General features: G+C 42.0%; 2 protein-coding genes across 3 annotated transcripts; one reads left to right on the top strand and one right to left on the bottom strand.

Annotated features, from left to right (window-relative positions):
- The first annotated feature begins 13,694 nt into the window (after positions 1–13,694).
- junba (JunB proto-oncogene, AP-1 transcription factor subunit a) lies at positions 13,695–15,704 on the top strand. Of its 2 annotated transcripts, none has more exons than XM_080759821.1 (2): positions 13,695–13,981; positions 14,242–15,704. In XM_080759821.1, exon 2 carries the CDS (start codon positions 14,283–14,285, stop codon positions 15,243–15,245), a length of 963 nt encoding a protein of 320 aa, XP_080615947.1. In that variant the 5' UTR covers positions 13,695–13,981; positions 14,242–14,282; the 3' UTR covers positions 15,246–15,704. The 2 variants fall into 2 exon arrangements, with proteins under 2 accessions (XP_080615947.1, XP_080615946.1); XM_080759820.1 differs by having other exon boundaries at positions 13,697–13,985.
- A 1,303-nt stretch (positions 15,705–17,007) lies between these two features.
- Positions 17,008–22,958, bottom strand: prdx2 (peroxiredoxin 2). The gene is made up of 6 exons (XM_080759815.1): positions 22,865–22,958; positions 21,543–21,663; positions 21,171–21,324; positions 19,520–19,642; positions 18,964–19,094; positions 17,008–17,429 (listed from the first exon to the last, which is right to left on the bottom strand). Exons 2-6 carry the CDS (start codon positions 21,643–21,645, stop codon positions 17,347–17,349), a joined length of 594 nt encoding a protein of 197 aa, XP_080615941.1. The 5' UTR covers positions 21,646–21,663; positions 22,865–22,958; the 3' UTR covers positions 17,008–17,346.
- Between the last annotated feature and the right edge of the window lie 250 nt (positions 22,959–23,208).

Consider the following 23,208-nt stretch of genomic DNA (forward strand, 5'->3'; position numbering starts at 1 on the left):
TTAACGATGATATTAATAATGAAGGCTCTGTTCCATTCTGGTCAAAGTCAGAGTCAGGGTGCTGCTGTCGTGCATGTTGGCTCACTGGAAACACTAGCTGCTACACCAGTGGGTGTCAAAGTGTCCTCGGCTTGAGTGGGTTGCAAATGGGTCCCATTTGGCTCCATTTGTACACTCTTTATGGGGGACCTTGAAATTAATTTGAGAACCACTGTACACTAAATGGAACGGAGCCTTAATTAGTATCATCTGTAACACCCGGCCCGGAAGTAGGAAGACTCTGAAGAGTTATTCTGTTTGCATAGAGCCTATTTAGGGAGAGGAGAGGAGAGGACAGATGGCTGAAAGTTGTAGTGTAGCGAGTGGGGATGTGAAACAGGGCTGACTAGCTGTCAAAATGCATGCGTCACTGAAGTTATTCCAAGATGCTTATATCCATAGTCACACTCACAAACACTTACCACATTCCCTCATCCCAGTCTGGGCATTGTCAAAATCATTCCTTGAATCGTTCCCCACTTCCCCATGACTTTTTAATTAGGATCTCATGCTTGTTATCGAGCATAGCGGCCCATGACAAAATGTTTAAACAATCAAGACAAGAGGCGATCAAGAAATTAATATAATCATCCATGCTGGCACAAACATGTCGGTCTAAAAGTGTATTGATACCTGCCAACCAGCGCTGTCCAGGTAGACGAAATTACGCCTTTAAAGTGACACATATTAACCGTCTGTTAGGCTAGGCTACTGTAAAAGATATTGGTTCTGTTCAGAAATTATTGTGTCCCGTCTTTCCACAAAATAATAGAAAATGCTCGATAAGAACCCGGCTTGATAAGCCTGATCGATTAGGTGCCCGTTATCAATAACAATTAACAAGCTCCATCTCTATTTTTAATTGGCTCTGTTAGTGGGGCAACAGTGACTCAGAGGTATAGAGCGTCGCAGTCATGACGACGCCAGGCCCAGGAAATAGTTTCCAATGCATTTTTCCCATAGACATTTCAAAACGTATGGTTTGGTGTTTTCATTTATTCTTGATTTGGGGTAAGTGGGTACTGCCAGGTACACTTACCCTACAAATTTTGTGCCGGCATGTTGGCTTGAAAGTGAATCTCTTGAGAATGAGAATGAGAAAGGACAGAGATACAGACAGAGATCAAGACACAACGATTGAGAGGAAAGGAGGATAGAACATTTACAACATATTTGAGGCCCTCTTCAATATATGCCAACCTGATTTACACATCATGACCAAAGACGTATGAAATGCATTGACGTCATTTAGGGACCCTGACAGCAATATGAGTTGCTGCTTGATGTAACATTCTGTTCCCTTCTATGACTTTCAATGTGTTAATAACATGTCTGTGGTAATCTTATTCTAAGGTCAATAGTTGTTCCCTATAAACTAGGTACCATTTGAAAATACTCTCAGTCGACTCAATTGAAACGTCCAAAAAGTTAACTTGACATGGCTTATATGTGGTTATGAATATTCTGACCAACACACTCTTCCTTTGTCTTCTCTCAGCGACATACACGCGAACACACATACATGCATGTGCGTGTGTTACACTTACCATTTACACACACACACACACACACACACACACACACACACACACACACACACACACACACACACACACACACACACACACACACACACATGCGCACATGCACGTTCACTACAGGAAATAAAGCATTTCCTGCTGTATTTGGCACAGGAAATGAGGTTAGTAAAGCGGCGGGTTTCAATCTATTATGAATGACAGCCATGTGGATGACAGTCTCAGTGACAGTACTGAGATGATGCTCACACTGGTATTATTAGATTAGAACTACACACAATGCATCTGTCTGTCTGTCTGTTATCCAGGCAATCAATCAATCAATCAAAAAATAATTATATATATATATATATATATATATATATATATATATATATATATATATATACGTATTTACAGGGAAAGGAAGGTATGTAATGTATGCAAGTACCTGACGAAGCCAAACGGCGAAACGCGTCGTGCAATAAAGAAATGAAGCATAACTAATCTTGTCCTGAGTCTTCTGGAGTGTGCGGTTCCTTTCCCTTTCCCTGGGGAAGTTATTTTTGGCCAGCATTTATACCTTGCCTATCAGCACCTCCTCCACCTGGATGTGCATGAGAAGCTATCTGTATAATTTTAATTATTTTTTGATTGATTGATTGATATATATAATTATTTTGTGATTGATTGATTAATTGATTGATTGATTTGTTTAAGACAAAGTAAAGTAAGACAAAGTTTGTGGACGGACGGTAACTAAAAGCGGGATGTTTGAGGGGCTAGCGCCCCTCAAACATCACACCTGTGTGAAGTGAGGGCCGCTATTAATTACAGTATAATTTCTGGGTATAATACCAGACACTAACAGTAACAGTATAGCTGCATGGTGGAAGGAGAAAAAACTAAAAGCAAAAGTACAGTTGTTTAACCGTTTCGGCGTTTCACTGCTGGACAGAATTGAGTTGGCTGTGGTTATATACCTGACTGAAAGCTTGCCATGTTTCTCTCTTTATATTACTGGTGGTAGTTTAGTTTAATTCCAAAGGGGTTTAATGAAAGTATTGCGATGCCTCTCCCCCTGTGTGTGTACTATAGGTGTCTGGGCTACGCCTGCAGTCTCTGTTATAGACATGAGGCTCAATATACTAGTATATACTATAAGGTTGGATGGTCCTCCCTGACAGAGAGACGACAACTGCATTGGCACCTGTTCTTGTATAAAGCCATGCTTGGAGATTGTCCTACAAATACATCTCATCATTTCTGAAATGGGACTCTGAACCCTACCACACCAGATCAAGTAATTTCCCCAAAGTTAACTCTGAACTTGGTAGATCTGCTTTTAGCTTCTGTGGCCCAAATACATGGAACGACCTGCACACTACATTAAAATTGACCACATTGGTACCCCTGAGTCGTTTTAAAACCTTGGTGAGCATACAGATCCCCACAATATGTGACTGTTTTTAGATCGTTTTGAAATTTGTCTTAGCTTTTATTTGTAACCTATATGTAATTCACATGTATACCTTTTATCTTCCTTTTCCTGATCTTCTGATGTATTGTGATGTTTTTTTATATGATATTGTATTACTCGACAACACTGAAAATTAGTTTAATTACTCAATGTGTAATTTCGAGAATAAATAAAACTTGAATGAATACTAATTATGTGCAGACTGTTACCTACATGTCTGCATAATATTAATCCTCCATACCCGACTCAGATGAACCACGCTACTTTTTTTGAGAAACTGTGGCACCCTGCCACTGAGACTGAAACCAACCAAGTTTCCCAGAAGTGACATGTCAATCTATCTATAATAAAGATTGGATAGGATGTAGCCATTTCTTGTAATACCGTTAAAGATATATAGCACTACTGAAGAAAACCCTCTTGTGAAGTTGTGACCACAAATGACTCTGCAATATCTCCCTCGGTTGCTTTCTTATGAAGAGAAATAATGACCTTTTATAGAATTGAAGTTATTCTTGTCTTTTCATATTGTTGTTATTTATTATCTTGTCTTGAATGTATTGACGTGAGCAAAACGATTTTCCCTCGCAGATAATAGGACATTATCTACAAAAGCCAGACCTCTTGGTGCTGTTCATGGGAATTAAATGATGAACACAAGCATGACTAATAAACTGATTAACTCAGTACGCCATCAGTCAATTCTCAATTAATGATAACCAATCGTTTGTCTTCACTCTGATCGATTAAGTAATCCTTGCCGAGCCATGAGGCTCATATAAGGCCTATCTCCTGTTTCTGTAGCGTGAGGCAGCTTGATGTACAAGTACAGTATACACCCCCTGGACATGATGTACAAGAACACCCGCTGGACATGATGCTATGGTATGTCGCAGGGATCCCTGATCCAACCCTTGATAGATTCTGGACATGATGCTATAGTATGTCGCAGGGATCCCTGATCCAACCCTTGATAGATTCTGGACATGATGCTATAGTATGTCGCAGGGATCCCTGATCCAACCCTTGATAGATTCTGGACATGATGCTATAGTATGTCGCAGGGATCCCTGATCCAACCCTTGATAGATTCTGGACATGATGCTATGGTATGTGGCAGGGATCCCTGATCCAACCCTTGATAGATTCTGGACATGATGCTATGGTATGTCGACATGATGCTATGGTATGTCGACATGATGCTATGGTATGTCGACATGATGCTATGGTATGTCGCAGGGATCCCTGATCCAACCCTTGATAGATTCTGGACATGATGCTATAGTATGTCGCAGGGATCCCTGATCCAACCCTTGATAGATTCTGGACATGATGCTATGGTATGTGGCAGGGATCCCTGATCCAACCCTTGATAGATTCTGGACATGATGCTATGGTATGTCGACATGATGCTATGGTATGTCGACATGATGCTATGGTATGTCGACATGATGCTATGGTATGTCGACATGATGCTATGGTATGTCGCAGGGATCCCTGATCCAACCCTTGATAGATTCTGGACATGATGCTATGGTATGTCGACATGATGCTATGGTATGTCGACATGATGCTATGGTATGTCGCAGGGATCCCTGATCCAACCCTTGATAGATTCTGGCTGGGCAGACTGATAGATTACTGTCTCAATATTGTTATACCAGTAAGACGCGCAAACGCGGGAAGCGAACGCAGCTGAGACCCTGCAGATCATGTCTGTCTGTCTGTCTGTCTGTCTGTCTGTCTGTCTGTCTGTCTGTCTGTCCCGCTGTTACTGTATATGTGGCCCCTTTTGTGCCCATATATGGAGCTGAGTGGTCCTGGCCCCTTTTGTGCCCATATATGGAGCTGAGTGATTGCTGATGCAACACACTCCATATTTGGATAGCGGGACAGACACACACACACACAGACACACAGACAGACATGATCTGCTAGGTCTCATAGTAAGTGCTCACTGCGTTCGCAATAATATGACCTATATGCCTATTCGAAGTAACAACGTGTTCGATGCCATCTTTACGAGACAGCAGTGCCAGAGAGTGTTTACCAAACAGAATTTGACAGAAATTTGTGTTCACAGGCAGCTGCGACAAGCTGTCCACTCCTCTGTCTCTGCTTTATTTCCAGGAAGCAAACAGGACCAGAAGTGTTGAGTGTTAATGATCATCAAAGGCATCACGGAGCTTCAGAATGCATCTCCGTCGCCCCCACACACAGTTTCAGCAGAAATCACACTATCGATATCTACGGTAACCACACATGGCAGACAGCTCTTTCTCTGTAGTCGGTTGGTTAGCCTCTCCCCAACAAACATTTCTCATCACACAGATGCCATCAGTCTCATACTTACACATGCATGCATGCACACAACTGGCACACATGCAGAGAATCAAAAGCACTCGTGCAAACAAGCAAAAGCACACTGGTATATATATCAGTAGAGTAGACACATAATCAAGTTCGTTGTATAAGTAATCGATAGTGATAACTCCAGTAATCACTGTAAAGAATAAACATACCGTGGTACGTGGTAGCAACCATCTCTGATTCAAATTACCTGCTGGGAAAATGTGTTGACTGTGGGGAGAAAGTGACCTCAAACCAATACCACACCTTCAAGTGTTACACATATATAGAGGACATAAATTATAGCCTAAGTCATAACCATCATTTATCAGCTACAGTGATTATAATACAACCATTTGCCTTCATCTAAAAACAAGGCCTCTTTCTCACAGATCAGATTTAAATTGTGCAGGTAATTTGGAACTAGGTGCTTGCATACATAATATGTATGCAAGCACCTGACGAAGCCAAACGGCGAAACGAGTCGTGCAATAAAAAATTAAGCACAAGTAATCTTGTCCTGAGTCTCTGGAGTGAGTCAATTCCTTTCCCTGGGGAAGTTCTCTTTGGCCTGCATATATATATATATATATATATATATATATATATATATATATATATATATATATATATATATATATATATATATAAATGAGACATTGACTGTCTCAATTCACCTGAATATGAAAGAAGTATATTGTAAAACATTTTGTCATCAAATTTGGCATCATTCCCAATAAAAACTCAGTTATGTACAGTAGACAGCCCCCCAATGATTTGAGGTATACAGATATAACCTGGTGTTATGTTTTGCTACTTAGTAGACCATTACTAATCATGTATTTTAAGTCGTCTTTAAAAAGATGGATGTATAACTGTACTTAATTTTGATAACTCAACTGAGTTATGTTTTTATTATTAAATGTTTGTCTCTGTATTGAATCTGCCGGGCTACATCCTTTGATGTAGGGGGAATTTGTGTCATGTTGTTGATCAAAGGACCACAATGAATGGACATGATAAAATGTCTCTGCATGGGACCCAACTATAGAGGGTATGGGCGTGACATCATCGTCATACCTGGAAATTATGCCTACTGAGTGGCAAAAAACTACTTTCTGGCCTCGACAGCCCATACATCCAAACAGAAAAGTGCTATTTGATTGCATTAAATTACTTTAAACAACACTAAATTCACTTTTCCACTCCATTTGCCACTCGATCTGCCATTCACTTTATGCATGCACGTCGTATACACTCTATATTTGGTCCTCATGACCGCATCCATCTCTGTAGATCTTTCACATAAAACCTGGTGTGCATGCAGGGTGTTTGTTTGAATTGCTGTTGCCACATTGCAGGCTTGCATTCCAGCAACCATTTGGGGAAATGAAAATGTGCCATACCTAAAGGCTCCACACCCTCGCCTCCTACCACCTCACATTCACTTCTCTTATTTTCTCACAAAGAGGAACCTCTGACTGCGACAGACAGAGAAATCAAGCACACTCATCCTGAGACCCGAGCCTCCTCCCTCCCTCATCCCTGAAGGGCTCTTATGTGAACTCTGTATAAATCCACACATTGGTTTCCTAACTGAGATGAACACAAACGGACGCTTATATTCAATGATAAAAATGGTAAAATAAAACCATTTAACGATGACGAATCCATAAAGATGTCCAGAGTTATGTAATGGCAAACAAATATATTGTGTGCTACGCGCAGTCAAATTCGTTTAATACACGTATAGCATCACGTAATATTTAGATCAGACTGACTTTCCTGTTTTGTAGCACTGGTCTATGATGTGTTTGGGTGTGTGGAGGGGAGGTTGAAAATGACCTCTCGCTGAACTGCAATCCTCCCAGTGACCATCCCAGGCAGTGACCTGACACCATGCATTTATTCATTCATTCATTCATTCTCATAATCCAGCCATGAGTGTTAAAGCTCATGTTATTTATTCTCGCTTGTTCTCTGTTGTGATAATGCTATGATGCACAATAGTGTCTTTCCCCACTTTCCTCTTGCTTTGTTTACACAGTCTTTCTAGACTAGAGGCCTTTGTACAGTAACATGAGGAAAAGCCAAGTCTATGACTTGAGAAAGCAATATAAACACCTTTTTCTCATCACCAAATCAATGTAGTAATAACTACATAACAGACGAGACTTGTGTAAAGATGCACAATTAATAGCTTAAGATAACGGCAACGTAAGATAAATAAACATAATTATGCTTGTGAATCAATTCTATCCCAAATAATTCAGCATTGAAGCATCTTCATAGGGAAATAACAAGGGCAGCAATAAGTTAACTCAATTAATAAACCAAATGAGCATGTAAAAATCACATTAGATCTAATTAAATACTACACTCTCTGCCATTTGCTTTTTTCACAGATTGGCAAATGACAGAGTTTAAGCATCCACACACAGTAAAACTGTGAGTGTCAAAATAGACTGAACAGACCAATTTTTACACTCTAGAGTTAAATCAACACTGGGGATTTTCCTGTGCACGAAGATGGAGGGAAAATGGCACGGACAGCTCCATATGCGTTATGTCACCCCCAGGGGACAGTCGGGTCCGACTGTCTTTTCCTGCCACGCTCATTTGGCCCTAGAAATCTTTCCGTCTTGTGCTAAAGGTCTCTCGTTGCTACAAGGCTCCTTGGCACTATCTGGGAGCTGCAGACGGGGGATTTGGTGATTAAACACGCCTTCATTAAAGCGATTACATGCATAGGGCCATTCAATTTCCCACAGGCAGCCAAGTAACGATGAGAGGAAGAAGAGAAAGAGGAGGGTCTCGATTTGTGGAGGAGTACCATGTGGGGGAATATCGACAATAGCTGTTTGTTTGTGCTAATAACCCTGTGCCGTTATAGGACTATATTATTATATTATAGGACTAGCAGTCCTCTGACTTGGTTTGCTGGGCGAGGGCGTGAGCTTGATCTCCTTGCGGGGACAGCAAGGTTTTTTCCCCCCGATGAACACTTGTACCTGACTCACCACACCTACAGGCCACTTCCAGGTCAGTGAGCTTCCAGCATGGAGGACCTTGCCAAAGATGCAGGAAACATGTTAGTTCTGGTTCATTTAATCAAGCTGGCCAGTGTTTAGTGCCCGGCAAATGCCTTAAAGTGGATGGGAGAGATTGGGGTAGAAGGGAGGAGTGAGTTAAAGTCACGGTGAAGGCCAAGTGAGCATCACGCTCCTTCAGGGCTCCTCCTGTTTTGTCCTTGACTAACATGAAAGAAAATGAGCTAATTACAGGAATGGATTGTTGCCAATACAAGCACAGAGACTGCAGTGTAAGTTATTATTCTCATGAGTAAACGTTCAACATCAATGGAATGTCAGCTTGGCTGAAAGTTTATCATTTTTTATTTCTATGTAAAGTTTCACTCAGCAGATTTAAGGATGTGGTCCTCCCTTCTCTTTATTTTTGGCAAATACGTTTTATTAAAAGAAATATATATATAAATGTTCTTTTTTTAATGAAAAACAAAAAAGAGCAAAAAAAGAAAAACATCACACCCTTGTGAACTTAACAGTGCAACTATAGGCCTACTTTTTATATTGTGATAGTTACTGTACTGTACTGCATGTGTACTCTGTATACTTTTATTGTTATAGTTGTGCATGGTGCTCAGTCACATACGGACGTACAGACATAGGGACACACACGGCCAGTGTGCACTGCTCACAAAATAAAGAACAAATAAGACACACAAAATGAAAACAAAACCCTCAATCCCTCCCGCCCATACTGCTCAGTGACATTGTATAAAATAGAGTAGTACGATTAAATGCTGTCATCGAAAACAAAAAGAACACTGATGATGATAGACAGTCCAGTCCATTAAGTGCTTCTACTCAGGTAACGGACAAGGGGCAGCCAAACCTTATCAAATTGTCTCTCTTTGTTTTTGTTTTCTTTATTCATTCATAACGACAGTATACATATAATTGTACTGTTTCTGTTATGAATGAAAAACAATTGATAACAAAAAAAAATCTAATTTTCTCTCTATATTTGTTCAGTGTCAGTGGCCTTGTGGTTAGAGTTTCTGCCCTGAAACTGGGAGGTCGGGGTTCGATGATTCCCCGGGCCGGGTCATACCGAAGACTATAAAAATGGGACGAAATGCCTCCCTACTTGGCACTCAGCATCAATGGGTTGTATTGGGGGGTCAAATCAACTAATCAAATGATTCCCGAGCACGGCACGGCTGCAGTTCGCCGCTCCATGGCCGCGGCTCATCGTACGACTTTGACTTTGATTCTCTCAAGGTGAGGTCTACTAGTCATTAGCCAGTTAGCCATTAGCCAATGATTAAATGCAGGAGCCTCCTCCTTCGTCCAGTGTGCTCCCTTCTCTTTCATCTGTCTGTCCCCTTCCTCCCTCTCCTTACTTAGCACAGCCAGTTGACATGTATAACCTGTGACATAGAAACAGGTTCAAGCACTGTTTGTCCATGCTCATCACCAGGGCACTGCCACAGGCACCATGTTCAGCACCATGGCTATTTGCCTCCATGGGTTTCTGATTGCTCCTTATTTTCCTTAAATTTCTCGAAAACCAGATGAATTCTGTCAAGCGCATTACCCTTCCACTCAAAGCCAATGACAAAATTGCATATATGAGCTTTATCTCTCTCTGCGTGTGTGTGTGTGTGTGTGTGTGTGTGTGTGTGTGTGTGTGTGTGTGTCCGCATTTGAGTGTGTGGACAAGAAATACAATGTAATTTCTTCCACTGAACAGTCTCTGACGTGTGCTCGGATGTGCTGCCATTACAGATGTTTTGGAATCAACAGAGTTCACTGAAATATAGCATTTTTTAGCTGTGCCAACTGCTCCCATGAGTGACGGAGTGTGTATGTCTGTATGTTCCTATGTCTGAGCACGACCCATTGACCCCTGCAGCTGATGCTGATTGCAGCTGATTACACACACACACACACACATGCAGAGGCCAGAGTACAATACAGCACAGCACAAGTAATACGACTAATAGCCTACAGTACAGTACGTATAGTTGCACCGCTCAGTTCACATGGGTGTAATTTTTTTATACAATATTTCTGTTAGGAAGAGTCGTAAAACTGAAGAGTGACAATGTAAGCATCACCGTGGTTACAATTATGTCAATTATTTAGTTAACTGTATCAAACATTACTTATCTATTTTCAGCCATGGATGGAAGAAACAGGATGCATGTGGTGAAAAGTATATTTTAAGCCAAACTTCATAAATTGAACTTCAAAAGATGACATTTTACATCAAAAGATCAAATGCCATGATCATGCCATTACAAAACATTATGATGGCCATTGACTGAGTGGATGAGGTTATACACTCTGAAACTAGAACTGACCACTAAAACAACAGTTTACAGTACTTCTGTTTTGTTCTTTCCCCTGAAGTTAGATCACAAGACAGCAGAACAACAGATGGACGGTCAGGTCAGTCACTGGTTCAGTGGAAGAGGACAGATGGACGTCAGGTCATTGGTTCAGTGGAAGTTAAAATAACCAGTAGGCCTAACCAGAGTGGTGTAAGACCAGTAGTTCCCAAACTTTTTCATGTCAAGGACCCCCAAATTGACACTAATTATATCCTGTGGACCACCATTTCAAAAGATATACCATAAGAGAAGATTTTTAAGGATCTAGCAGTGACTTTCAACCCATTTAATTTGGACACAAATTTAATTTAATGGCATTTCTATCTCTGGGACCCCAATTTATATTGTAAAATCAATGTTAATTTAACTCTGAGAGTGTACAAATGGAACCAAATGGACCTGTTAGGGTCCCGGGTCCATTTGTACACTGAGTTACAGACTCATAAGGGTCCATTTGGTTCCAAACTATCATTTAGCTGGGGACCCCCTGGAACTCCATCAAGGACCCCCGAACCCCACTTTGGGAACCACTGGTGCAGACTAGGAGAGTGGCGTCATTGAGGGGGCAGAAAACAGCACTCGAGCGCTGTTCATGCAGCGCTGGAGTGTGACAAGCTGGACTTTCAAATAAATCGTTTTCAACGAGGGCGGCACAAATATCAGCGATTTTAGGCATGTGTGCAACACACCAACCATTTTAAAGTATTGGACAGTGACAACTAAAGTCTCTGTAATGCTGAACCTAAAAAATAATTTAAAATAAAGGAATTTAAGATCATTAAAGCTGGGCTGAGTCCAGTGCATGCTGTCAACTTCCGGTCCAGGACTTTGTCACTCTTCGACATGCTCTAAGTCTATTGTAGAAGAGCCGCTGGACCATTGGACTGGCCCCATGAAGTGAACGGAGATGTCTCAACAACCTCATCTAAACGGCGCTGGACCTAACCACCATGTGACAGCTGACCTATAACCACTGTAGGCAGTGGTGTACACTACAGTAACTCTGTGCATTTACTTAAGTACAATTTGGAGACATTTGTACTTTACTTGAGTATTTCTAATCTCCAGTACTTTTACCACCACATCTCAGAGGCAAATATTGTTCTTTTACTCGACTACATTTATCTGAAAACTATCGTTACCAATTACTTTGTAGCGTGGATTTTGATCATTATTACAAAACAGACATTAACCACTTCAGCTCTACATTTCGACCATGTGAAAATAGCAGATCTACAAGCTCACAATCCGTCGCGATGCGATACCCCACAACAGCAGGGGACCCCGGATGGTCCCCGGAACCCGTTTTGAGAACCAGTGCTGTAAAGATTGCAGGTGATATATAACATTATATCAGACCAATTAATTTACCCACATGCAGTCAAAAACCTAGTCTGTGGTGGTGGATATAGGCCAGGCCACTGTGTTATTGTCAAGGGGGGGAAAAAGGACAGATTGTGCACCACTCAGAGCCTGTCTGGGATTTGGCAAAGGTGAGCAAGCGTGGGAGGAAAGAGCCCTTCATATCAGGGAGTGAATCAGAGTTCATTAACATACAGTGGAGACAGAGACGTCTTTCTCCCAAAAACAGGTGTTCAGACTGTTCAGAGTGGGGGACATTTAATGTTATAGCCTACATGTCTGTCTGGAGTCATGTTTGTTTACGTTACCATGCTGTTTCTAAGGGACGTTGGAAGGAGCAGTGGTAATAATAATACTAATAATACCTGGGATTTATATAGCGCTTTTCTGAGTGGGCCCTTTTAAGTTGTGTGCAGGGCAGCCATCCCGGGGAGAGGGCAAGTAAAAACAACAACTTTACTAGGAGGGAGAAGAAGAAGGGCAAAGGGAAAACTGGTAAATGATTAAGCAACATATAAGAATCAAGTGAAGAAGGCAGGTATGTTGCTGCAGCAGCAGCTACATGCACAGACAGCACCTTGTTACCTTTTCTCTCTCTCCCAGTCCCCATGCAGCAGCACATCAGAATTGTAAGAGGCATTATTATTCTTTGGCTGATGTTGGGCTTTTTTTTATCCCACTTGCAACACCAAGCAACAACCAACCAAATAGTGTATAAAACATTAGGCTAATAATGGGAATAGCACATCATGTTGTAGCACACATTTCCTCCATTTACAGTTTGCTACAATGATGCGGTCATGCGGTCACATCACTTATTTCATTTTTCCGCAATATTTTAGTTTTTACACGCTCGTTTGTTCACCAACCAACCCCTCCTCCTCTCGCCTTGGGCGACAGAGTGGAACTGGAACAATATGCCTCCTACTCCTCCTCCTCCACCCACATCCCGGAGGCTTGCTTTTTGGACGCCGTCCAAAATGGGATTGGCTTCCCGCATCTCACAGGGAGGAACTGGCGCGGCAGGATACCCATATATGGCTTGACTGATATTGATTTCGATCGCATGCATGATTCGGCAGCATAATAGGCTTCTTATCAATTGCCTGGACATTGTTCATCTTGAAAGTTGAAGCCGAAATTACAAGGGATTTTCACTTTAAGCTTCCGTTTCAATGTCATAACAGTGCGGTCACTAGTACTCACTATAGTCTTTGATTGATTTATTGATTAATTGATATTGATCGATTGAATATTTTATTAACAGTTTCCAGAAAAAAGCACAGGAAAGTACAGTTCAATACCAGGTCTGCTAAGAGGATTTAACCCTCTCTCAGTCCTTACGGCTTGTTTCCTTTTGGGTCCTTCATACTCAATGAATCATCTTCAAGAAAAGCCATGTGTGTTTTTAGAGCGTATTCAGGTTACATTAGCTTTAATATCGAGTACAGTATGCTATCGTTTACCACACAGTTTTCTCTAACAATGATCTTGTTTACTGTCCTTGTTCCTGGCAACAACGTCATCAAGAACCTAACATCCCGGGGGGCGGGCTATAAGGAAGCGGCCAATCGCTGTAGACTAACAGGTTGGCCAGCCTGTGGAAGAACAAGATCCTATAAATACCACGGATCTCACAGTGCCACAGCACTGACAGTCTGACACACACAGTACACGAGTATAATAAACGAGGAAACAAGTACAAGTCAAACTTTTCATTAAGAGAGAAGAGCAAAGGGAAAACAGCGACAACAGGGATTGGAATCAAAACATCAGAAATAGTCGCTGGACACCGCTAAAGGAACACAACTACAAGTTGGTACAGTACAGTTCCACTATTTTTTTTGGGAAGTTTTGCTTTGCTTTGGTAACTTTTGATCATTCGTCAGCATAAATAGTACAGCCAGGACTTGGCGCTGTAAAACAGAGAAACAATTTGGGGCGATCGGTGTCTGTCCCAGGCAACATCGCTGCGCACACGTTGTGTATTTTGACTGTTTTGCTTTGAAATATGTCCACAATAATGGAACAGCCTTTTTATGACGACTCGTTTCTCTCTGCTTATGGCCATTCAGGCGCTGCCCTGCTGCCAGACTACAAGCTCTTAAAGCAGAACATGAACTTGAACTTCGCGGATTCATATCGGAATTCAAATCTCAAGTCACAGCTACGCGCCGCCGCCGCCGACGGTGGATTCTACCCGGTGGGAAGCGCATCGGTGGACGCGCAGGGCTCTCTAAAGCTCGCCTCTCCGGAGCTGGAGCGACTGATCATTCAGAACAGCAACGGGGTCCTCACCACGCCGACCCCCGCACAGTACCTACAGTACCGGGGCATCACCGATGAGCAGGAGGGCTTCGCAGACGGCTTCGTCAAAGCGCTGGACGACCTACACAAGATGAACCAGATGGCCCCGCCGAACGTGTCCATCGGCACGGTGGGGGGCGGCGGAGTGCAGGTGTCCTCGTGCCCGGGCCCCGGCTCCGTGCCCGTGGTGTTCGGCTCGTCCTCCGCCTCCATGACGCACGGCGGCGAGCCCCTCGAGTACACCACCCTGGGCAGCTGCTCCTCCTCCTCCGCGGCCTCCTACCCGTCCACCACCATCAACTACCTGCCTCACCAGTACCACCACCAACACCAACATCATCCCCAAGCCATGGCGCACCACCATCACTTCCAGCACTCCTCCTCGCTGTCCGGAGCTGGCCTCCACGCGGCGGCGCAGCGTTCCGCCTTCGGCGTCATGAAGGAGGAGCCCCAGACGGTGCCCGACATGAACAGCAGCGACAGCTGCGACTCTCCGCCGATGTCGCCCATCGACATGGAGAACCAGGAGCGCATCAAGGCGGAGCGCAAGCGTCTGCGGAACCGGCTCGCCGCCACTAAGTGTCGGAAGCGCAAGCTGGAGCGCATCTCGCGGCTGGAGGACAAGGTGAAGGTGCTGAAGACGGACAACGTGGGCCTGTCGAACACCGCCTCGGTCCTCCGGGACCAGGTGGCCCAGCTCAAACAGAAAGTCATGACGCACGTCACCAGTGGCTGTCAGCTCATGTTGGCACCCAATGTTAAGTCCTATTAATAGGCTATAGGCTACGAGACATTGATTGAGACAATGCACTTTTAAAAAAAGAAAAAAACACTGGACAATTTATACGAACAGCTGGTCAAAAACAAAGTAAAATGCACTGACAAGAACACGAGACTTTTTTTTTTAAAGACAATGTGTTTTTACGTTTGTATAAACGTTTAAATTGGTACGTTTTAGGACGAGGTTATAAAAGTGGTTTCTCTGAGTCTCTGAACACAAGGCTACGAAATCATAAGCACACAAGACTGAAACACTTAGGGCATTTTTTTAAACTATTTTGAATCTCTATAAAGTCACTTCTCTGGCTTTGCCTGTTTACAATTTACTGTGCCATTGTTTGTGATCGTGATGCATTCCACTGTAAGTTATTTGTGTTCGTCAGGCTGTGCCTGTCTTGTCTTTTTTTTATTACGTGTACAGTAAATATTTAAGTAAATACAATTGAGAAAACTGTGGAGTTTTGTCGACTTTATTACAGATAATTATTTGTAGCCTAGTCTATATAGAGATAACACTGGATTATGCAGTGAGTGATATAATATTGGCTTGTTTGTCTGACAACACAACCAGTTACCAAACAACACTACATTTCTGAATAAATGGTGGACTATATAGAAACAGAAAGTCTAGCAGGCAGGACTCGCATGAGGCTATATTAGTTAGTTTATAGAGCAGTATAAGTAGGCTAGCCTAGCGAGACGCTGACATGCCGATGGGGAATGTTTTCCTACTGACGCACTTACGTATGTCTATATATGGGCAACTTCTGTTAAACGTCACATTTCACGAAAAGGTTTCCGGGAACTCCCACCTACATTGCCCGAGTGCCCAGAAACGTCGCGGTCTGGGCGTGTGTGTGTGCGCGTGCATGTAGGTTTGTCAATGAGTGGTTTATTATCAGATAGGGAGTTTCCCCACTCAGTTCTCAATTTCCCATAACAGACAGCCCAGTTAGTTGAAAAAATGTTCAAACTTATGTGTATTATATAACATTGTCCTACAACTGATAGCCTATCGTTTAACAGATTTGAACTTATATTGGATAGTATTGTGGACTAAATTAAATTATAACCCAAGTACTGTAAAAGAATAACCCTTAGACTATTCAATACAAATGGACCAATATTGGCTATTGGGTCTGGATAAATGTTATTCCCAGTGTCCTAAAACACATTAAATGTTTATGGGAACAACAAGTGTTTCCCAAAGTGGCACAAGCTAATAACAAACTAAAAGCTAAAATAAAGGCAGCACAAGGAGTCTACTAAACAAGTCCACCATATTTTTTGTAGAACAATTCCGTTCAGTTTAGTACCCTACCAATGATACCCAGCAACTATTATGTTTTCCACATCTGGCCTGTGGCATTTGGGTGTAACATGGCAGTTTGGAAACAACTGGCGTATATAAAGACATAGCCCTACTCCAAATTCTTCACCACTATCAGTGGTGGAAAAACTAATTTTACTCACTCAATAAAAGTTTGGAATTCAAAATGTACTTGTAGGCCTAATGAAAATCTACATAAATTGTTAAGTTGTGGAGTAAAAGTACAATATTTGGATCCAAGATGTAGTAAAAGTAGTATTGTAAATACTCAAAATTGTACTCAAGTTTACACCACTGTTAACCACACATCCAAAATGTTACAGAAACTAACAAAAATGTCACATGGCAACATGTAGAAGTACAATGGTGCCACCTAGTGTTCATGTTGTAGAAATGTCGAATGACCAAGAGCAACACAACTAAATTAACAAGTATTTTCACTTTGCTTTATTTCTTTGACACAAAACACTCAACACTGCCAAACATATCAATACTTTCCATTGCTTTAAATGAGACGGCTGACTGATTAAGTAACAGAACAAAGTACAAAATAATCATTAGCGATGTACTTTCAGTGCGTAGGACTATGAGGCCAGGAACATGTCGTAGGAAGTGGGTTTGTGTAAATCACTTTCAAACTTGCAGAATTTGTTGAGATGACATTGGACACCAAAAAGAGAAACTGCCTGGAACGGGAAAAAACTTCTCATCTGAGGGTTAAGTGCTACGACTAGGAAGTCAACAGAGGGAGAAAGGGTCACTTTTACTGCTTGGAGAAAAATGCTTTGCTCTTCTGGACATCAGGGACAATGGTATCACTTCCTGGTTTCCAGCCAGCGGGGCAAACTGCGGGGAGGGAGAGAGGGAAAAAGAAATCGACCACATTCAGTGACAGTTTTAAACTTAAAGGAGAACTGACACGCCCCTCGGGAGCTAATAACTGCTATCAAACAATGCTATCATGATTCTGACGTCAGGGTGGCGAAAGCTTTCCCCAACGACTTCTATGCGGGCTCGCCGGGCTTGGTGGCCGTGGTAGCATAGCAACTTATGCTACTATTTTGGTGTCACATTTAGCTTGAATACTGGGTGAAAGTCTCATTCAAAAAATTAATTTTTCGCAACATTGTTCAGGTGAACTGTGTGTTTATGCTTGTTCATTGTAATAATCAATATCGCTATGATTATTTTATTTATCGCCGCGTCGCTCCGCATGACAACATACAGTCTAGCCCGTCTCAGATGCAGGCTGCACACACACGGACGGACGGACGGACACACACACACACGCAATGGCACGGAATCTGCCTCGGGCGTCTGTAGCTCTCTTCCCCGCTGTCATGCACTATAGCCGTGTGTGTGTGTGCGTACACACATGCCCAGTTCAATGCGGGGACCTGACCAGAGACTATACGTCCGTCCGTCCGTCCGTGTGTGTGCAGCCTGCATCTGAGACGGGCTAGACTGTATGTTGTCATGCGGAGCGACGCGGCGATAAATAAAATAATCATAGCGATATTGATTATTACAATGAACAAGCATAAACACACAGTTCACCTGAACAATGTTGCGAAAAATTAATTTTTTGAATGAGACTTTCACCCAGTATTCAAGCTAAATGTGACACCAAAATAGTAGCATAAGTTGCTATGCTGTGTGTGTACACATGCCCAGTCCCCCGTAGAGGCTCATGATCTCGTCCGCAAGACTATGCCTCGGCATAGCGATATTTATTATTACAATGAATACAAACATAAACACACTATAGTTCACTTGAACAATGTTGTGGTAACTAACTACGGTATTACAGAGTGAGAGCGAGGGTGTACATGTCAGCCTGCGGCTGAGAGGGGAAAAGAACAGTAGTCGCGCTGCTCTCACAGCGGCCAGACAACAGCAGACCGTCCGTAGTCGCGACTGTCGCGCTGCGGGGCTGAGAGGTCTCAGAGCGGGCAGACAGGGGTGTTGGCGACCGGGGGAACATGGGACTCCAGTCCAAAATTTGCGCTTGTGCTGCAGTTCCCCTAAAAAACCCCACGCCAACCTCAATTGCATTCAAACTAAGCATTTCTGGCGAAAAAATAATTTTTTTCAATTACATTTATAGCCAATATGACGCTAAATGTACCGTCAAAAACGCTAGCCTGACCTATAGCCACTTGTTGCTAGCGCCGTAGCCCCGTTTCAAACTGTTTCAAACTGTTTTCAGTCAGACCACGTGATGTGCTGTACCACCCATATTAATTTCGGGGCATGTCAGCGGACCTTTAACATCCTGTACATAGGCACAAGGACACTATTCATGTGTGAATAAACATCAGCATTGTAACTCATTCCGTGTCCTTTCTGTATGACTAAATAGGTTGTTCAGTTTATTTACCCTCTCCAAATTTGTCAGTGTGCTGGAAGGCCTGGACCAGACGCAGGGTTTCATCCACAGAGCGGCCAACAGGCAAGTCATTGATGGTGATCTGTCTCAGGATGCCCTTGTCATCGATCACAAACAGACCCCTAACAGGGACAAATGTACAAGTTTAAGTCCTAAGCAAAAGTGGTCAATCACACGTGTGTGTGTAGTAAACTATGCACCAATCATGTAATCAAACAGGGAAATCGGAGACAGACATGTGGCAAGTACTATTGGTTGGCAGCATGAACCTTCCCCTCTGAAACAAATTTAGATTTTTGTTCAAGTAAGCCTACACGTGTACAACAGACAAGTTTCAGTTCAGCAATGATAAAAGCCTACTTCCTTACACATTTCTCCAAATTGTGAGGAATACATACACACTGGACGACAAGCATATAGTCCCGTTTGCCGGTGACAAAGACATGTAACATTTTCAGGTTTCAAAGCAATCCATAATAAATTCCCAGACCCAACATTAAACTGTGGACTATGGTGAAGTGATATAGTAAAAAAATATAAATCCAACCTGTATGCGATGCCTTCATCCTCCTTGAGCACGCCATAATCTCTGGAGATGGACTGAGTGAGATCTGCCACCAAGGGAATGTTCATGGGACCCAGACCACCCTCTTTCCTTGGTGTGTTGATCCTAAATAAATGAATGAGTTTTATTTCACTTAAAATAAAATGAATTTACAACCCATACATCTCTATATATCTGCATACTCAAAGAAAAGGATAATAGAACAAAAACTGTTGCAGCAATAACAGAAATAAAATTCTATAAAACAAAGTTGATACTGAAAACATCCACAGGACAGGAGGAATTGCAACACAGTTGCTAGGACTTGTGACCCCCTCCTCATCCAAAATATGATATTTTTATATGACAACCCAATATAATTCTGGACTGAGTTGGACCTCCATACTAAAGTCCATTCCATAAACTGAAATGCACATTTGTTTCAATCTTGAGTTAACAGTTTTAATGCCGGGATTAAATGAGCGTCTTAAAGGCTAGACTGCCTTTAAAGTTACCTTTGTCAGCCAGTGCACCGATCGCTGAGTTGCTCGTCATGAAAATTCACTTTAAAAACGGTGTTATCACTTGTAGTGTTGAAAAATATTCCAAAGTGCCGACCACAACAACAGGCAGGACAGGGCAGCCGCGCGCTGCTATGCAACATTCCCATTGTAAACAGGGACTCAATTTCCCGTAACACTTTGCACGTCGGCACGACAGACCTTTTTGCGATGACGTCATTAAAACGCGATTAAACAATGAAAACATAACTCGGGCAACTCACGAATCGCAGCGAAAGTGTTCTACAATTAATTAATTCTGGCAAATTGTGAAAAGTAAGTCAAAGTGTTAACACGATGTACTTTGAAAGTAAACTCTCGTTTTAAATTGTAATTTATTGGATTATGATTCTTTCTAGAAAGCCAAGTTGGACAGAGTCATGAGACTGACAGTTGGCTCAGCATATCTGGTGCCAAAGAACATATCACCACTATACAGATCAGCAGAGTCAGAAGAGATAAGCTGGGTCGGGTGTTAACCTTTCAACATGTCTTATGGAGGTGGCAGTGGCTCACTTCGATCCCAGGCTCCCCCAGAGTTAGTGTCCTTGACCAAGATTCTGAACCCCTAATTGCTCCCGATGAGCAGGTTGGTGCCTTGCATGGTTTCAGTGTATGAATGTATGTGTGAATGTAATCAATGTACAATCATTGTAAAGCTCCTTGGATAAAGGCGCTATATAAATGCACCATTGATTTACCATTTTTTATAGTCCAATTAAACATTTTATTATAGTAACCTAACTTTTGAGACATTTGTAAAATTTCAAAATATTTTTTTAGTAGAGTAAAGTAAACCTATACAAGTTCTCAAATTAAACAAATACCTTTGGAAAAGATGCAACCCAATTAAGTTCTGACTAAGGCGCGATTCATACTCCTATTTTAGAGCTGAATAAAAGTCAGTTCGGCTCTATAGAGCCTACAATGCGACGTCATTTGAGGTTCGGGGGGGGCGGGTACAGTCCTAATTAAAGTCGGCTCTTTGGTGCTACAGAAACTTTCTGACTAGCCAAAATCTTTGGCAGTACAGCGGTAAAATAGGAGTATGAATCGGCCCTAAGAGTCTGATGATAATAATAATCAATGCTCACCAGGCCAGGTGAGAGAAGTGAGAGTCTGTGGAGGCGCCAATGACCTCACAGCCAATCTTACGGAATTCCTCTGCCCTGTCGCTGAAAGCCACGATCTCAGTGGGGCACACGAAGGTGAAGTCCAGGGGGTAGAAGAAAAAGACCACATATTTCCCTAGATAACACAGAGGAGTTAGCAAATGTACATTGTGGACAATCCATTAGTTATACCTTACCGGTAATAGGTATATGTTATTTATCAGTCTGCTTTTAACTCTGCCACAGTCTACCATTCAAAAACAGGGTGTATGTGCAAATGACAGATCTAGAAACTGAGGAACCATTTAAAATTGTGCTTTTCCAGTAAGACATTATATAGTTCATGTCTATTACCTTTGAAGTCGGATAGCTGGATGTCTTTAAACTGCCCATCCATCACAGCTGTGGCTTTGAAGTTGGGGGCAGGTTTGCCGATCTTAGCATTTCCAGACGACATGGTGGTGTGGGCAGTTCACTGAGGGAAGAAAAATAATATCAACTTGATGATTTCTGACGGCGACGCTATAATTAATATGCGAAGAAGCACTAATCTAGTAGGCAGGGTGCTCCTTTTCAATGTCAGCAACAATATAATTAGGTCACACGTAGAAAGGTCCAAACTAACTAAACATCTCAGGCACCTACTCAAAGGTTTGACTGTTCTCTCCCAAGTGTCATACTGGATCAACGGGTTAAAACCATGGGTTAAACAAAGTCACATGCGTGTCAGTTGTTCAGTGCACAACAGTTACCGTATTTAAGAGGCTTACCATACACACCTATATATTATATATATATATATATATACACACACACACATTTAATATCATGGAGGATAATCACATAACCAATAATAAGTAACTTAGAAAATACTAGTGGTGATGATGCTGCACCATTGGAGAAGTTCAGATAATTTTAATATTTTAATCACTGCTTTTTCACAAGCATCATCATGGTTTTCATCGATTAAGACATTGATTGTAACATTACCGCCATCTATTGACAAAATTAATACCAATTAAAGTGCATGAGTAAATGCAACAGTAAACTATTCATTGCAGTCGTTAATATTTTTTTGTTGCATATTTTTTTAGACTTTGTTTGAGTCACGTTACACAACCGCACAGCAGCAATTAGGGATTAAGAAAAGAATAGTGCATGTACAATCTAGGCGTTTAGCAGACGCCCTTAATCCAGAGAGATTTACAGCAAGCAGGAACAATACAATGTAATACATCAAATACATAGAAATAGTCATCAAGAATCATAAGCAAGGCAATAAAGAACCTAATATCTATCAGTACATTATCTGTGCAATGAAGCTATATGATGTAATAATTATGCTAAATTAATGACCGGTATATATTTCGACAAGATTATAGCAAATAAAAGTCTCGTTATGATCGAGATTCTCGACATTATTTACAAAATCAGGGACAAAGAACCAAAGAACAAGCTTATAGAAAGAGGCCCCAAGTCCCCGAAGGAGGAGGAGATGAAGTGAGTGACCCACAGTGCAGTGCACACTGTCTGGCTAGCATAGCCAGGGTCCTTTGTTTTAAACTCTCTCCCAAAGAACGCCACAAGGGACTCTGGTCTAAAGTAAATACATTATACGTGCACGGTTCAACTGAAAACACGAATAAAGAGAAGAAAAGTGTGACATTTTCACTTACAGTGCGTGTTCTGTGGGTAGAATGGAGAGACGTGGGGACGGAGAGAGGCTCTGCTTGCAGAATGAGTGGAGAAGAGACAGAACCGGCTCTGGGTTGCCAGATTTGTGGGAGAGAAATAAGCAGCCAGGTCAAGCAACTATATAGGCCAGAAAGGGGTCTAACTGCAACCTTTTTGAAACAATTGTGCCATGTTTTTATTTTCTAGATTAGCCCTTTTCATGTCAAGGCCCATTATTTATTCAGCATTTGACCCACGGACGGACCACCATTTGATGACATTAAGCCTCTCTTGGATAAGACTTTGTCCATTCCATGCTGTATTGATGTGGTATACCATTAGGAGA

Source organism: Protomyctophum bolini (assembly GCF_963924005.1).
Source record: "Protomyctophum bolini genome assembly, chromosome: 3".
Classification (NCBI taxonomy): Eukaryota; Metazoa; Chordata; class Actinopteri; order Myctophiformes; family Myctophidae; genus Protomyctophum; species Protomyctophum bolini.

What these genes read in the sequence shown, in the direction of transcription:
- junba (XM_080759821.1), top strand. Translation starts at nt 14,283, where the DNA reads ATGAACTTGAACTTCGCGGATTCATATCGGAATTCAAATCTCAAGTCA.
- prdx2 (XM_080759815.1), bottom strand. Translation starts at nt 21,645, where the DNA reads ATGTCGTCTGGAAATGCTAAGATCGGCAAACCTGCCCCCAACTTCAAA. An exon ending in CCAGCTATCCGACTTCAAAG is followed by an intron (nt 21,325 to 21,542) that starts GTAATAGACATG and finishes TGTGTTATCTAG; the next exon opens with GGAAATATGTGGTCTTTTTC. An exon ending in CACTGACAAATTTGGAGAGG is followed by an intron (nt 17,430 to 18,963) that starts GTAAATAAACTG and finishes CCCTCCCCGCAG; the next exon opens with TTTGCCCCGCTGGCTGGAAA.